At 45.8% G+C, this 17,115-nt stretch overlaps 1 protein-coding gene across 1 annotated transcript in view; it reads right to left on the bottom strand.

Annotated features, from left to right (window-relative positions):
* LOC119436612 (uncharacterized) overlaps window positions 1-15,740 on the bottom strand; it is a 41,864-nt gene extending 26,124 nt beyond the window's left edge. Inside the window, exons 1-3 of the mRNA XM_037703518.2 lie at window positions 15,555-15,740; window positions 15,060-15,225; window positions 10,421-10,518 (exon numbers count right to left, since the gene is read on the bottom strand). Coding sequence (XP_037559446.1) covers window positions 10,421-10,518; window positions 15,060-15,225; window positions 15,555-15,713 — 423 coding nt within the window. The 5' untranslated portion in view covers window positions 15,714-15,740. The remainder of the gene's footprint in view (window positions 1-10,420; window positions 10,519-15,059; window positions 15,226-15,554) is intronic.
* Window positions 15,741-17,115: the final 1,375 nt, after the last annotated feature.

Raw genomic sequence — 17,115 nt, 5'->3', positions numbered from 1 at the left:
GCATAGCGCATACGAAGCTACCAGTACTCAGCGTATGCATTTTGTCTCCACCGCAGATCACTTTTAATATAAGGCCGGCGCGGGCGGGGACTTCGCACACGTCGCAGATTGCTTTTAAGGTACAGCGCCTGCGCTGTGAGCAGCAGCCAACAGAGCATAACGCCCCCCCCCCCCCCCCCCCATCCCTTCCTTCCCCTTCCTTCCTCCTTCCCTCCCTCTCCTCTCCTCGCCCCCGTGCCTCGCGCGTGAAAGACCGCGCGCTTCTGGCCTTCCTCCCGTGCGTGCATTACATTGAGCTGTGATCGCTGGCTCACCCTCGTATGCTTTCACTCGCACACACAGCATATGGTGCACGGCGACGATTTTATCACCGTTGGACTTTATACGGGACCTCACGGCGACGGCAGAAATGTGCTTGGAGTGTTCATATTGTTACGCGAACGAAGAATTAAGGACAGGAGACTATTTACAAGTATATTTACAAAAGATAGCTGCAGCGCTGGCCAGATCAGCCGATAGCTCGAGAGCCCAGAGCAGTTCGTCTTCTTCGTCTAGGCGCCCGCGCGCCTCGTTCAAACAACCAAATACCACACGCGTGTAGCATAATCCCCCGGCGGCAGAAGCGACGTCCCGGAGCGTCTAAATGTCATCACTGGGAGGGTGATACTGCTTCAGTCGTGTAACGTGCACGATATCACTGGACTGGGAAGCAGATGGGACGTCAGGGGCGATCTCGTAGGTGACGGGAGTCACGGCACGAATCACTCGGTAGGGGCCTGTGTAACGAGACAGCAGTTATTCTGACAGGCCGACCTGACGCGACGGAGACCATAGAAGCACCAAAGAACCAGGCGGGAAGTGCACGTCACGGTGTCGCTGGTCGTACAAACGCCGTTGACTCTCTTGGGAGTGCAGAAGGCGGCCACGGGCAATTTCCCTTGCGTGGGCAGCGCGGGCGATGGCGTCAAGTGCATATTCACTGGTGGGTGCTGCGTGAACGGGGAGGCTTGTGTCGAGGGGCAGTGCTGGTTCTCGGCCGAACAGAAGGAAAAATGGCGAATAACCGGCTGTGTCGTGGCGCGAGGAATTATACGCAAAGGTGACAAACGGTAGAGCGAGGTCCCAGTCAGTGTGGTCGGAAGACACATACTTCGCGAGCATGTCTGAGAGAGTGCGATTAAGACGCTCCGTGAGGCCATTCGTTTGCGGATGGTATGACGTGGATAGCTTGTGCCTCGTGGCACAGGACTGCAGGATGTCCGCGATAACTTTCGACAGGAATGTCCGGCCACGGTCTGTGAGAAGTTGTCGCGGAGCTCCATGTAATAAAATCACGTCGCGTAGAAGAAAATCGGCAACATCTGTGGCACAGCTTGTAGGGAGCGCTCGGGTGATGGCGTAGCGCGTGGCGTAATCTGTGGCCACAGCGATCCACCTGTTCCCAGAGGTAGAAAGAGGAAAAGGGAAAAGGACCAAGTAAATCTAAACCAACCCGAAAGAATGGTTCTGCGGGAATGTCAATTGGTTGAAGGTACCCAGCAGGGAGCGTCGACGGTGTCTTGCGTCGCTGGCATTTCTCACACGCAGCTACGTATCTTCGAACGGAGCGAGCAAGCCCTGGCCAAAAGAAGCGTCGGCGGATCCGGTCGTAGGTACGTGACACACCGAGGTGACCGGCAGTGGGGAGGTCGTGAAGTTCGTGGAGAACAGCCGAGCGAAGGTGTTTAGGGATCAGAAGGAGTAATGCTGGGCCGTCGGGGTGAACGTTGTGGCGGTAGAGTACGCCATCTTGAAGTGTGAATAAGCGAAGGGAGCTGTCGGCAAGTGACGATTCCAGGCGGTCAATGATGACACGCAAGGACGGGTCACGGCGCTGCTCGTCGGTGGCATGGACCAGTGGAAAAACAGAGAGAACGCAGGCGTCGGTGTCAGTATCAGACGTAGAGGACGGGTCTTGGACTGGGTAGCGAGAGAGGCAATCTGCGTCCTGGTGTTGGCGTCCCGACTTGTACGTCACTGTGTAGGGATATTCTTGTAGTCGGAGAGCCCAACGACCGAGCCTACCAGTAGGATCCTTGAGCGACGAAAGCCAACACAGCGCATGATGGTCTGTGATTACTGAGAAGGGCTTGCCATATAAATATGGGCGGAACTTTGAAACAGCCCAGACGAGAGCAAGACATTCGCGCTCGGTAATCGAATAGTTGCGCTCTGCAGTTGTCAGGAGCCGGCTAGCGTAGGCTATAACGCGGTCGTGTCCGTGTTGTCGTTGCGCTAAGACTGCGCCGATCCCATAACCACTGGCATCGGTTCGGACCTCTGTAGGTGCGGACGGGTCAAAGTGGGCCAAGATCGGTGGATTGGTCAGAATCGTGATAAGGCGTGAAAATGTGGAAGCCTGAGGGGAACCCCAAGTAAAAGGCACGTCTTTCTTCAGAAGTTCAGTGAGTGGTCGAGCGATTGCTGCGAAATCCTTCACAAACCGTCTGAAATAAGAGCACTTTTCGTCCATTGACCTTCGATCTGGTTATTGGCAGATTTCCGTCGATGACCAAGACAAAGAAAAGACCGCTTTCGTCACTCCAGATGGCCTCTACCAATTTAAGGTTATGCCGTTTGGTTTATGCAATACCCCGCACCTCCACCAAAATGTTACGCGAACGAAGAATTAAGGACAGGAGACTATTTACAAGTATATTTACAAAAGATAGCTGCAGCGCTGGCCAGATCAGCCGATAGCTCGAGAGCCCAGAGCAGTTCGTCTTCTTCGTCTAGGCGCCCGCGCGCCTTGTTCAAACAACCAAATACCACACGCGTGTAGCAATATAATTGCTATCGCAATAAAATGACATAAATGATAAATGTGTGACACTTAATATACTATGCACCTTTAAAGCATTGCAACAAAATTAATGCAGTGAACACATCTGAACATGAACACATCTCACTTGATGACCGTGGAAACTCGCTGTCAAAACGCTGAAGTGAGGAAGAGTGGCAGCAAGCGAATTGACATTCGTGATGCGCCTCACATCAACGCAAACTAAGCTGCGAAAACACAGTGCACGGCGGACTGTGTCCCCTATACAGTTGGCTGTCAAGCTACAGTGACCCGGGCAGCGCCAGGGCCAGCCGGAGTAGAACGTGCCAACCCCCCTCCCCATTCCTTACCCCAGAGCGTTGTGCGCGACAGAAGACAGCGCGCTTCCTTCTCTCTTCCCTCCCTTTTGTGCGCAAGATGGAGCCGCAATCACTGGCTCACCCTTGCACGCTTTCATTCGCACATACAGCATATGGCGCGCTGTGTGGCGATTTTATCGCCCTTTGACTTTATACGGAACCTCACGGCGACACCGACGGCAGAAATGTGCCTGGAGTATCCATAAAATTGCTATCACAATAAAATGAGGACATCTGCCCACCTCTGCTCATAGTACACCCCGTGCATTGCATGAGATTGATGGTTTGTGAAATGAGCCATACAGCATAGGATGTAGATAAATTTATCAAAACTGCTCATCAGCACCCACCAGCTGCTACTGGCTAGGTGCTGGCTGGTGTAATGCGGGCAAGCAGACCTGCACAGCGCATTTTTCTTGCTAATTATACACAAGTGTCGGTTGGGTGAAATTTTTGATGCTGAGCTGCAATGGGAAGTCGAGGCCGTAAGCACAACAACTGTCTCGCGGACAAATGAAGTCTGCCTTGTCCGGAAAGGCTTAGAAAGGAGAGAGAGAGAGAGAGAGAAGGAAGCAAATAAATAAGTTATGCAGATCCAATGCACATTTTAGAATCTATGTGAAGCAATTGATGAAATGCTAGAAATTTACCCATTTCATTCCTGCGTCTCTGGCACAAATGAAACTGGTGCAGGCACATGTGTTCTTGCGCACCCGTGCTACGCAATGTGACAACTCTTGTATTGCCTTGTATTTCTTCATTTCTTCTTAGTTATTTTAAATCTACCGCTTGCTTTTGTTGATCCCCTATTGCGGGTATGTGCCATAGCCTGAAAATCACCACCATCATAAACACACGGCCGCAAGGAGGTAGTTGGCATTGGCACAATAGAAGTATAGATGCAATTGTGGCCTAATGGTGATAAAATTAGGCATAGAAAAGTTAGAAAGGTTTGCATCATGAAAGAATTGTGCACTTGATGACATATACTTGTTGCAATGAGGATATTCAGGTATCATTTGTATTATTCCATAGCAAACAAGGCCAGCAGCCTGGACACCTAAAAAGGTAGTAAAAATGGCAGTGCTGTCCTATGTGCCAACTATTCAGCAAGACAGCAGCAGCAGCAGCAGAAGCAGAACCCACCCAGCCAGCAGCTACGGTCAGGAAAGTCCGGGAGGGTTCGCAGAGAATGTTTTGCTTTAATAATGAACATGGTGACAGAGGTGATAGTGCGTGCACTGAAGCTCACCCACAAATCAGCTCCCTTCACTGGTGCACTATATTTATGTGAATCATGTAATCAAATTTCAGGTGCGCGACAGCAAATAATTCTGAACCACTTCCAATTGCTGTCTGAAATAGCCATTTGAGGCATTTTTGCACACAAAATAAGTTACTTTTATCACAGTGGCTTATTTGTTTTTCCCTTGAGATTACATCTACAATGAGCATAAACTGTAGTAGTATGGCAAGTCGTGGTTGTTCCAGACAGATATTCAGAGGCTGCCCATCACATGGTGTGGAAAACAAGTGTGTTACACACAGTGGAGACAACTAGGCTACTGTGCGCATGTGGCACATGGTGCTGTTTCCAAACAAGATTTTCAAAAACAATGCAGATCCCAAGCACTATGGGAATGGATGATATGCGAAGCTATCCAGGGGGTTCTGCAAAGCATTACCAGATGGAGGAACATGTTTGTGTAAGGCGAACAAGTGTGCATGACGACAGCACCAAGGCAACGGTGAAAGTGTGATGCCAAGGGTAATGGCATGGCCACCCATTTATTGTACTCTGGCAAAAAAACGTTACAACCTGTTCCTTGATGACCTTAGCCAATTCTAGATGGATCTACACTATAGGGAAAACTGGTGTGGTATCGCTTTTATAAGCAACTTGTTTTTATGCAATGTGATGAACACAAAAGACAGTGGTAAAATGGGCATTTATTTGCGTGTTCCATTGCGGTGTCTGTGGTGCATAAGCACATGCTTGCGCTACAATGTGATGCACGTACCAATCATGTCACAGCATTAGTTGGCAAGAGAGAAAAGTATGCGTCTGTGGCCTAGATTAAGTGCCTAAGGGACATTATGACAATTTATTGTTATAATTACTTGCTGAACCTTTTCAAGAATTCCAACATCAAGATAATTATGCAGTGTAACGGGCTGAAACTTTGCAAAAGTACATTGAAGAGCATGCTGGAGATGCTTTTAAGTTGTAGGTGATCTTGGGAGAATAGGCAGTTTCAGCTTTGTGTGCTACATCATATGTTACCGCCAGATGCCCTCTGCACATGTTGGTCCTATACCATGGACCACATGGTGGCAGCCGCAACCATAGAGTTTCCTATGAAAATTACTGGAGGGAACTCGAGTGTGGCAACCATTCTGCTACAATTGGAATGATGTTAATACATGAATTTGTTTAATTTTCTGGCTTGTGGCTCCAAACATTCTTGTCACGCTTTTAATCCTTTCAGACGCCAATCAATTCTGTTGATTGAAAACTTACTTTCACCACATTTCTTGCATATTCTAAATCATAAAAAGCACACAGCTGCAGAATATATTAAGGATTTTCAATTCTTTAGAGTTTTGTCAAGTTTACAGAACACGGACTCCTTGCGAAAACTCGCTACAGGAACATTGCATATGAGAACAACTATATCATGTCTAGCAGGCTTGAAAAGCAACCACCCAGGCACTTTAAAATTATGCCTGATGCAACACGCTATGAAAAACAATGAAAGGGGTACACCCTCTACATACAACGACATACTCGCACTTAGCAAGTACATAGAATTGTCTACTTTCCCACTTGTTTTATTAAAACATTTTGACACCCGTTATTCAAACTTGCAACACGATTCCAATCAGAACATTTTGAAGATGTATGCGACACATTTTAAGTACCATTACTTTCATCAATGCTATTGCTGTTGATGCACTTTTGTGGCATACACAATTGTGTACACGGCGTCTTAAAGGGTTAATATGCTTTATCTTGTTGAATTTCGAAGCCCTCATTGTATTCTAAACACAGCAAGGCCAGTGTTTGCCCACATACGTAATCATTGCGAACTGTTGCATTCATAGCACAATATTTACTTGAAAATGATCAATCTCTAAAATCATAAAGCCATTTGAACACAAAAGGACGAAGTTTAGGCAAATCCATGCACTGCTCATCTACGCCGCCCACACTTTCGCGTTTCAGTAGTTTGGTTATCGTGTACTGCTGGGCTGGTTTTGCTGGCTTGCAACGCTACACAAACCGCAAGTAGAAGAAAATTCCATGATTATGTGATGTCGCGGGATGCTCGAAAGGGATGCCCATGCTCTTTGCAGCTTAAATAGCTGAAACCCAAGCCCAGCAACGTGATCCAATGTGTCGTTGTCAGTCGTCAACGAGGTCCACCACAACGAGCGTCGAGGATTGCGTTTCCAATTCACCGCGCACGTTCCTTTCCGCTTTTGCGCTGCCGGCTCTGTCTTGGCTCCGTTTCTGGCCACGCTTTTGCATTTTACACAAAAAAGCATAGCGCTGGCTGTTGAGCACTGCTTTACTCATTGATGGCAGTAGAGGGTGGTAATGGCGTATACAACATGACCACTCCCCGCACGAGGTGGGCCGGTTGAATTGTGCTAGAGGTATGCGGACCCTTCAAACGCAATTTTCTCTAACTATGTATTTTCTTGGCACGGAACAAGCACTGAGAGGTTTCTGGAATGACATTTCAACAGTCCACATTGACTTAATATTTGCCTTTAGTGTCCCTTTAATACACTTTGATGCTCAAGCACACTGCACAATGACAGTATGCTAAAATACTGATCTTGGGGCAAGTCTACCACAATTTCACGAAGAGATGGTGCTTGTGCAGTGGGCCTGACGTTTTGGGAATCATGGTAACAAATCATGGATCAGGCAAAGCTCAAACACTCTAATTATTATTTTAATTCCCTGTCAGTGGTCTTCCCAGCCTGAGAAAAAAGTATTGTTCCCATTCAACAACCTCACCTTTGCCACCACCGAACCCTTGTAGATTAGCTGGCTGGGACTGTGCTGGGGTTTGGTGGTGGTGTGTCCATGCCACAGTGTAAATTTTTGTTGTGCTAATTTCAATCAAGAAAAGTACAAGCTTAATACTTCTTTCGGCAATTTGTATTGAAAACTAAGGTTTAATAACGTTGTTCTGATGATGTGTTGGTCAGATGCGCAGTGCCTGTGTACTATAGTGCCATGCTCTGTGAATAACAAAATATGCGAAATCTGTAGCGATTGTACGTGTTTTGTCTAACCTTCTGGTGCTACTACAGTGCATGTTACATGCTGTTGATAAAAAACCTGATCCTGCTCACATCACCACACATGGAGAGGCAGTTCCAAGGCCCCAGAGAGGAATGCGGAATTGTTGCCACCATGTTGCATGCTACGTGCTGCTGATGCAACACCTGATCTTACTGGCATCACCACACAAGAGGCATTTGCAAGTCTCCAAAGACAAGCGTGAAATTGTTTTATTTTGTGGCTTTCTTGCCACAAAATAATCTTGCCACAGTGTCTCATCCCTTTGCTGTGCTACAGTGTACTAGATAGCTACGAGTGGCTATTCTCGCATTGAGTGACACGAGTAGCACATTTTCTTTTGCACTTATCTCTATGACAATCTCACAATTTCCGAGGGTTGAACAAACTTCATCTTCGTGTTCTCTCGTGCGAGTATGTCGGCAGCGCACACATTGGCTATGCGATGGATGCCGCACATCGGACTCACGTTGAAAGGATTCCTAACATAACGAGCTTCGACCATGATGCCGACACACCTCAAGAGTGTGCAACTTGGGAAGCAGATGACCTGTTCATCAGATGTTGGTACTCAGGCCTTGAGTAACGTCACTCATAGATACCAATCAAAACACGCTGTTGTCCTCAGCGAGAGGGCTCGTCGCAGCACCCCATGGTGGCCGCGGTATCTACGCTAAGCTGCAGACACAGCTACATGCAACTGGCTGTTAGCGGCTAACTATGTGCCCGACAGGGCTAGAGTGCTCGTGTGCTCAAGTCTGGCTGTGCTACATGGTGTGGACCAGCTTTATTCTGCACCAGCCTGACCGACGGATAGCAATAAGTCTGCCGAGGCATCTAGCCAGGAGCGGCCAGAAGTGAGGGTGTGCTTGCAAGCGTACGTGTGGTCTGACCTTAAGTTTTGCGTGGTTATAGGCTAGTTGAGTGTTCAAACTAATTGAAATTAGCGAGACCCGACGGCTACGACACTAATATGCAGCATGGCCAAACTTTCATTCCTACGTGGATGAGCAGGCGTTATGTAGTACGACAGTCATACTTCCCGAAGTATGTAATTCTTATCAAAATTCAAAACACAGATTTTCACTTACTTCAGCCTGTTTATTAAACTGCGTCAATAAATATGTGCATCCTTCTTGAGTGATGTCAGCTATTGGTCAAATAGCAGCACTGCATGGGAATCTGCTATATGACAAAATATGGCAGCCGAAAAAGAGTGAGGAGAAGGCTTGTGTTGAAAAGAGAGTGCTCGAGAAAAAAGTAACTTTGCGCTCCGCTTGCAAGCTCCACGTGCCGCACACAAATGCAAAATTTGGAGATGTTCACAACAGTGTATGTTATGTGACGACTCTTGATTTTTCACCAAACTCGAGTGGTGGTCGACTCTTTTAAAGTATAAGAGGTGGTATAGGGGCCCCTTAAAGCAAGAAATTAGTGGAATTATGAGCAAAATGCATCCAATGTTTTTAAATTGGCAACTTAGTCAATGTAACATTTTATGACGGAGGCAGTAAAGTCGTTCTGTATCTTAAGAAGCATTCTCTGTAACTCAGCTGATTTGATGCAGAGATCGTGCTTGGACGCACGGTTTCAACGGTTGTAGCTTTATGGTGGACGGACGAAAAGAAGAAAAAGAAAGGAGAGGCAGGCTGGTTCTTAGCCTAATATGGTTCACATTTATGTATGCAAGAAGTTATAAACTGTTATTTCAGAGCAACACTATGTATACTACATGCATTGAGAGCACGAACAAGCAAAAGGAAGTTCTGTGATTCTACATATAGTACAATGCATGGCAAATGAGCCCTCTTATGAACATCACTAAAAGAGTGCTGATCGCAGTGCAGCCATAGGTTGCACACAAGACCAGTAGTTCTATCCCTGCCGTCCGAGTTGCTGTGTAACAGCAGCAGTGAATAATTTATGGCAGCCTCCGGTACTTCAGCGACCAATTTCGTCACAAATGCATAGGAAAATTAGTTTTAGTATTGCAGAAGGAAGTGCATCGTGAAATATTCTTTCATCTTTATAGAAGACAGAAATAAGGTAGAGAGGCAATTCTAAATGCAAAAGAAAAAGCTGCATGCACCTGCAGGAATCAAACTAAAGTCATGGCAGTGGCTTCCATCCTGATTCTTGGGTATACTTATTATATGGAGAGAAAAGGAAACAGGTGCCGAGCAAGGTGACTTTTATGTCCAGCTGCTTATTATATGTTACTTCGTTTTTGAGAGTCACCAGCACACTCATACTATAGCGGTGAATGTGAAACACGATTTCTTAAAGGGACACTAACGAGAAAAAATTATTTTGTCTGCGTTAGTAGATTGCCCTTCTACGAAACCAAAAAACTTGACTCTTACCGCGAGAAGAGTAAGACAGAAGACGGGCAAAAAGTAAAGATGGGTGGCAATGCTGCCTTGAAGCTTCCACACTAGCTCGCCATGACGTCATGAGTTTTGACGGCTTTTGCTAGGACCCAGCTAATTGTTAATCGTTAAAGATAGACTACGTTGTGTTCTAAAAGAGCCAAAGATTGAACATAGCAAATTTCAGGAACCTTTACTGTGCCAATGCGACTCAAATACAAAAAATGATTTGAAATCCATCCATCCATCCAAAAAATGACTGGGAAATCCCTGGTGCTGGGGTTGAGGCACAAAATTCAATAAATGCAACTTTGACCTTTATTTTCTCTTCTAATAATCAATCTCTTATCGTAAATTTAACGAAACTAGAGTTTTCAAAGAGTATTTTATCAGTCTAAACTGATTTACTGTTTTTCTTTAGTGTCCCTTTAGTCACTGGTGCCACAATGAATGTGAAAGCATTGCGCATCATTGTAAATCATGGTCGATAAAGGTTCTATATATTCAGCTGGTTGCGAAATGAAAGCAGATGAAGGTTTTCTGCACAACTTACAATGCACGTACGCCGCGTTTTTGGTGGTGGAAATTGGCCTTTGAAATTTCTTCGGTACATTGTCCACACTGGGTCATCGCCATAGGTGTCCCTGTAGGCTGCAAATAAAAGTTCACGACAAGTTGGTATGACTCAATACAAGCGATATATAATCTCTTGCATAAGTGAAACAGTCACACAAAAAGACTGCAGTTACACCTTAATTTAAAAGCACACCAATTTAATGTTTTATGTAGGTTGTAGATGATGTGGCTACAGCATTGTCCCGTCACATTCCAAAGCTAATTCATGTATAAAATGCCAAAAGAGAGGGCATACATAATTACTTGACTGCCACTTGTGTGAGGTGCATCAAAGTTCCCTGCAATCATGTTTGCTGTATTCTCAAATAAAACACTGTCAATATTCACATGTGTTTTCCTTTAAAAAATGGTAAAGTAAACAAGTTTCAATAAAGGGCCAGGTATAGCATAAGGATTCATTTTGCTTGATTCTGTTTCTTTCTCATCATCTACCATTTACGCCAGCTGATCCCGGTGTTATGTGGGTGGAGTGCCGCTCAAATCACTCATGAAGCACAAAACGGAAAAACGGGAAGAGAATCTTCACGCTATTTCGGTCCAGTCCTCTGACACAGTATGCTGACCAGCCGCTTCCTGCAGAAGTCGGCCCCTGCAGAAGAACGCCCGCCTCGGCTGCGGGAGGCTGTGGGTTCGATTCCCACTGCCGCCGGGCACCCACTGGTTCAAAAGAATACAAGCGTACCCTGGCCTGGCATTCGGCTTCCCTCAGGGGTGATACGCTTGGGAAAGGAGCCTGCGCCCTGAATTCCCGTCGAAACCAACGTGAGCACGAAAAAAAAGTGGTGTCTGGGCCGCTCCCATGGCGGTCATTTCCCATGTGGCACCCCAAGCACCTATTGAAGTGGGGGCACCTTCGGGTTAAGGTCAAACACCCCTTTCAAAGCGTTGAGGTCCCATAATGGCCGAGCACCAGGCCGGGAGCGCGCTTGTACCTATTTTACCGGTAGGTACCCGGCGGCAGCACTTGCCTCCCACAGCCGCGGCGGATGCTCGTCTACAAGGCCGTCTGTGGTTGGACAAGAGGCGCCCAGAGACAACAGCTGAAATCTCTATTGGGCCCTCCTTCGAGATGTGGACCCCCACGACAGCCGAGCACCAGGCCAGGGGACATCTCTACCCATGAGAAAAGCCGGTGGGTTCCCGGCGGCACCGGGATTTGAACTCGGTACCTCCCGCATCCGAGGCAGATGCTCTACCGCTAGGCCATCGCTGCGGAGTGGCCTTGGGGTTATGCCCCAGGTGCATATACAGTACCACTAGCCCACCGGGAGGTGAATTAGAAACCATGTTGCATGAACCTGGACAGTGCAGGACCTCAAGGTGGAGGAACATGCAAGGTAGTCTGCATTTGTACACACTGAAGTAACAAATGCAGGCCTCCTGTGCATACTTGACAAAATATTCTAGTGCTTTAATAAGAAGTACTGCCGTGCCGCATAGTTCCTTCTTAAATATGGGAGTCCCAAAGCAAATCACGGGCTATGAGACGTGTAACATGCTACCAAAAGCTCAGTACATGAGCGTATTTGATTTCTGTCACCATCAAAATGTGGACACCATGACAACCTGCATATTTTCATCGTACAATGAGTGATGGAGGCCCTTTAAGAAAATTTTAACTGTAACGCCAATGTATTTCATAGCACATTTTGGGATGGACATATGAAGATTTCTGTTAAATGGACATGACTTAGAAATCAGTTTTCCATACCTTACCCATTTTCCTGTACCCCAGCATATACCATTGAGCCATTCTTTCTTAAATAAAATCTATTTATTCATTCATTTATTCAACAATAAAACTTATGTCCAGACCTGTTGTATTTATACCCTAGCTAGGTGCATCAGAAACCCACATGTCAATGCAACCTTTAAAGTAAAGATACAAAAAATTGAAAAACTGACAAGTTACCATGCAACTATCTTGCAATACACTTCACATGACACACATCTGTCTTGGATTTGCTGAAGCACTGCTCAGCGAAAGAACAGATATGTTCAGCCTCTATTTCATATTTATTTTTACCTAAAACAAATGCATCTTCGAAAAGGGGAAAGCAGCACCATATTTATCAGTGTAACGCATGAAACCCATAAGACGGAGCTTCACTAACCTTTTTGTGACATCGTTGCAGTCACTCAAACCTGCCTGTCTGCTTGATGTAACATTAAAAATAAGACAATAGAATGTTGTAATTCACCCCTATTGACCACGCGATTAACTTGTTTCAGTATTTTTTTCAGAAGTGTGTACTTGTCTTTTTGCAAAAAATTAGTCAACTTATTTGGCCGCGAAAAGGCAACTACGACGTCTCGGTTGGGGCTACCTTTATTAGGTCTAGGTGCTCGTCAGCGAACCTGCGTAGCACATACGCGATGATGATGATCACAGATACAGGCAAAGAAGAGGATAGGCAAAAGTGTGATGATGATAATATACAGATACGGAAAATGTGCGTAATAAACGCCCACACAACCTCTATGTTTCCTCAGTGCCCTATTTTCTACAGGGTGTGGATGCAAAGAATTACTGCAATGTTCTTCTGTTGTTTCTTCAGCATTCACATGGACATGGCGATTTGTCACGCAACTAATGTCGGCCTCTTAAGTAATCCACCTAAAGACGTGGAATCACAATTGCCACAGGTGATTAAAAAAATGATCTGTTCGAAAAGAAAAAGTATTCCCCTTGGTAGGGTAAGAACTGTGCTTTTCAAGTGCACGCAGCAGAGAAATGACAGTAATAACATGTCAAAATGCCATCCTTCACGCTACAGCTAAAGCAGGCTGCATAACCGCAAGACAATACTCAAGCCTACATACAAATACAATTGATTGCTATGCTATGCTGGCTACACAAATAATTGTTCGCATTGTGGTTTGCACTTTGACAAACCCAATTTCTACTACATGTGTAGTAGATCTAGCCCTGGGAGTGTTTTCCTGCACCACTTAGGGTCATGGTGGGTGCATGATCACCATCCACCAGTCCAACATTTTTTAACCGATGGCATCACGTAAAATGTAAGCTTAAAGGGGCCTTGCAACGCACCAGAGAAAGCTTGTTGAGCGGCAATGATGGCATCGCCTCAATGCGGTTATTTTGTGTACTTCGTAGACAGGACATCACGTGTTACAGTGCCGCTATGACAATTGGTTAAATATGTAATGTACAATTGAGGTCTGCACAATAGTGCAAGGAAATCTACGGCATTACGTTTTACAACCATATTAAGTATCACAGAGCCAAGGGCGAGGTGTTGCAACCACGGGAACGATGCATCACATGCCGAGCACTTTGGTGCGCCAACGGCCGTCCCATGGAAGCTGTTTTAACCAGAAAAGCGACGCCACGACCTCCGAGATTTGACCGTTTGCCATCCGATCGCGGAGTCCATGAACAGCGTACGCTATCAACAGGTTGAGCAAGCTTGGCAAGCGTGGCATGGTAACTTCAGCTAAAACCCTGCTGCTATTCTGTGGCACCATATGACGTCATGGGAGAGTGAAATATGCACTTTAAAGCCATGAAAATTCGAGTGGAGGGTAACTTTCATTTTGCTTGTATTTTGAGTTTTCTCAGACTGATAACCTGGGTTTGTGTGGGTAAATTATCATAATTCCTATTACTTTTTGTTCTATGACATGCTCAGAATAGAGCAAATATGGGGACCTGAAAATGGTGTTCAGGGCCCCTTTAAGAGCAAGCATGCGGCTAATAAAGCCAAGTATGCTATCTAATGAAATCACAACTGCCAGATTCGAGACACTCGCTATGAATGAACAAGGAAAACAGAGGGGCTCGATTTTCGTTAATAGTGACCGTATAAAGTCAACAGGCAATGAAGCCAAGGAAAAAGCATAGGGGTAATTAGCTGTGGTTGAAGTTGAAATATAGAAAATAATGAGAAAAAGGGATGATGAAAGTGGACGAAAAGATTACTTTTTCCCGGTACGAGCCGAACTTAAGACCTCCGCATTACGCATGTGCTGTACTACCAATTGTGTGTGTATGTACACACACACACCATGTGTACCACAGAGCTGGACAGAACCAAGGTAACATTGTTTGCAGTCGCTTGGAGCAATTCAGATAATTTTTGTATTACTTCTAATTATGTTAATTTTATTACTGATTAATGTACTTCTCAAATACTAGAAAATTGTAGACCATGCTGAAGTATTTCCGATCTAGCTTTTTGCTGCTCAAAATGTGCTACGTGCAAGTTTTTTCCATGCCTGAAAGAAAGCCCGCGATACACGAAAAAGTGCCAAGTGCCTGAAGTTCTGTAGAAACTAGGTATTTGCCAAGATTTGAGTAAACACTGAAAGGCCGGATGAAGAAACGTTTTCAGCGCCTTTTTTTTTTTTTCCCAACATTGCAAACGTCAGTTACATTCTGACAAAACACTTTTTGAGTGAAAGTGTATTAAGGCCCCTTTATCAGTGACATATATACCCAATGTTATCGTTTAACCAGCGCGTTTATACCGTGGCAGATTCAGGCAGATTTTCGCAAAGTGCACTACCAGAAATGAAACAAAGCATGAACAGACCTTTGCTTTCTAGATACTGGATGCTTATTTCCGGAGGGTGAAGAGTCACTTTCTTTACGTTCAGCTTGGCATCACCATCAGCCTTCTCAGTATCAGCTCCGACCTCTTCATTTTGCAGATCCTCTTTACAAGGACGGTGAACTGACGTCGACAACTCTCTCCAGCTCTGCCAAAACAATTACACTATATGAAATGCCATAATCATCACATCGCAACTACAAGACGCACTTATTTATTTTTGTGCAAGAAGTTTACGATTACTGCACATCATACCTTTCTTGCACTCAGTTCGAAAACGTCACACGAAAGAAAGGAAATTAAATAATTAACTAGATAATAAAGCGGCATGAGATAAACAGATGCTTAGCGTGGTTCTGCAGATCAGATTAACAACATCAAGTTACAAAAGCCCCGTAAGTATCACAAAATTGTCGATTATTCGACGCTTATTACTACACATGCAGAAGTGTTTATCGGTCACATAAATGTACTCACCTGAGGCGAACGTAAGAAACCAGCGGAAATAGGTTTTTTGGATACGTAAGGCTCGAAATGTAACAATTTCTTCTGAAGTGAATCCAAATGTTTAGGCGGCGAACTCAACGCAACGCGCAAGTTCCTCGCCCAACACGCTCGCCGCATGAGCGCAGCCATTTTGATAAGCGGATTTGTCTTCAGTCCTTACTTGGCTTCGTCTTGCGTCATCTTTATTGTCGCTTGCACTACCATAGCCTCCTATATAATCTATGCCTGCCGGATGCATAGAGTTTCACACATGCATGTTTTTCCTTCCTCCATGATTTCACACTACAAAATATAGTGAGAAACTCTATGGCCAGATGAGCGCGAAAAGGCATAGAGTTTGCAACTCTATGCGAAAAGGCGAGATGGATGGATGAATGGATGGATAGATGGATGGATGGATAGATGAGGCTGAACCCTTTAAATCGGGTGGTGGCATACGCCACCTAGCCATGACTATTAACATAGGTCCGTTCGATTCGCCTGCACCACTGTGAACCAGTTCACGGCGGTTCACGAGATGTTCAGAAATTCTGTAGCGCGATTTCTGTGGTGCAGGCACAGCGCGACACTGAAAACGAATGCCAAGGTGCAGGCGTTATGCTATGTCCGACTAATTTGCACAGAGTGCGTAAGTTTGAGAGGTCCTGAACTGCAGGTATGATCGCCTTCTGGGGCGTAAATACACACCACACTTGCGTAGATACATCAGACGTGCATAAGCGGGGTTTTAACGGCGCTCGCGCCCGTGTGCTGCGTCGTCTGCTGCGCTGCTGCCGCGCACCTGTACGCCTGCACCAAGGCGGCACCGCCAGTGGAGTGGGTGCAGCAAAACCATGAACCAGCCCTGCACCTTTCCTGCACCTTTTGAAACGAACGGCGTGGTTCAGCGGACGCCATTGCTGCACCGCTTAAACGAATGGCAGGGTGCAGCACCTCGTGAACTGGTTCTCAGCGCCTGCGTCAGGTGCTCAGCGCCTGCGTCATCGAACACCACTGCGCTGCTACAGGGAAAAGAAAAGTGGCTCTAGGCTGATATTATATATAGCGCAGGCTATGTAGCAAGGAAGTTCCTGCAAAGAACCAAGTGCTCCGATTGTTCAGGGACATTACTGAATTCAACAGAATGCCTAGGTCGATCAGGGTTGTTGCTCCCTTCTGAAGCACTAAAAAACTTGTAGCATCGCTCGAAGACGCCTTCAAGCTGTGCTTCAGTTTAAATGAGTTGCGAAGGAACAGTATCGCCGAATTTGCATCCTTTCTGCAGTTAAATCCTCCGAATTTTATCGGCTGTAAGCGGCACAAGAAAAAGATCACAAACGAAGTTGTGAAGTTCTATTCAATTACAGGCCTTTACTTTCTTGTCAAGGGCAAGAACATGGCACGCGAAAGCAACAGGGAGAAGAGGAATAACCTGAAGCGGAGGCGTGTGCTGTGAATAATATGTTAATGTGGTGGACCAACGTTGCGACCTTGCTGGCGCTAAGCTATTTATGAATTGGTGCGTTTGCTGACTCAAGTTATGAGAGCGTTT

The sequence above is a fragment of the Dermacentor silvarum genome, chromosome 1 (genome assembly GCF_013339745.2).
Source record: "Dermacentor silvarum isolate Dsil-2018 chromosome 1, BIME_Dsil_1.4, whole genome shotgun sequence".
NCBI lineage: Eukaryota > Metazoa > Arthropoda > Arachnida > Ixodida > Ixodidae > Dermacentor > Dermacentor silvarum.
Note: the sequence above shows the minus strand (reverse complement) of the source record. Positions and strands in the feature narration are given on the sequence as shown.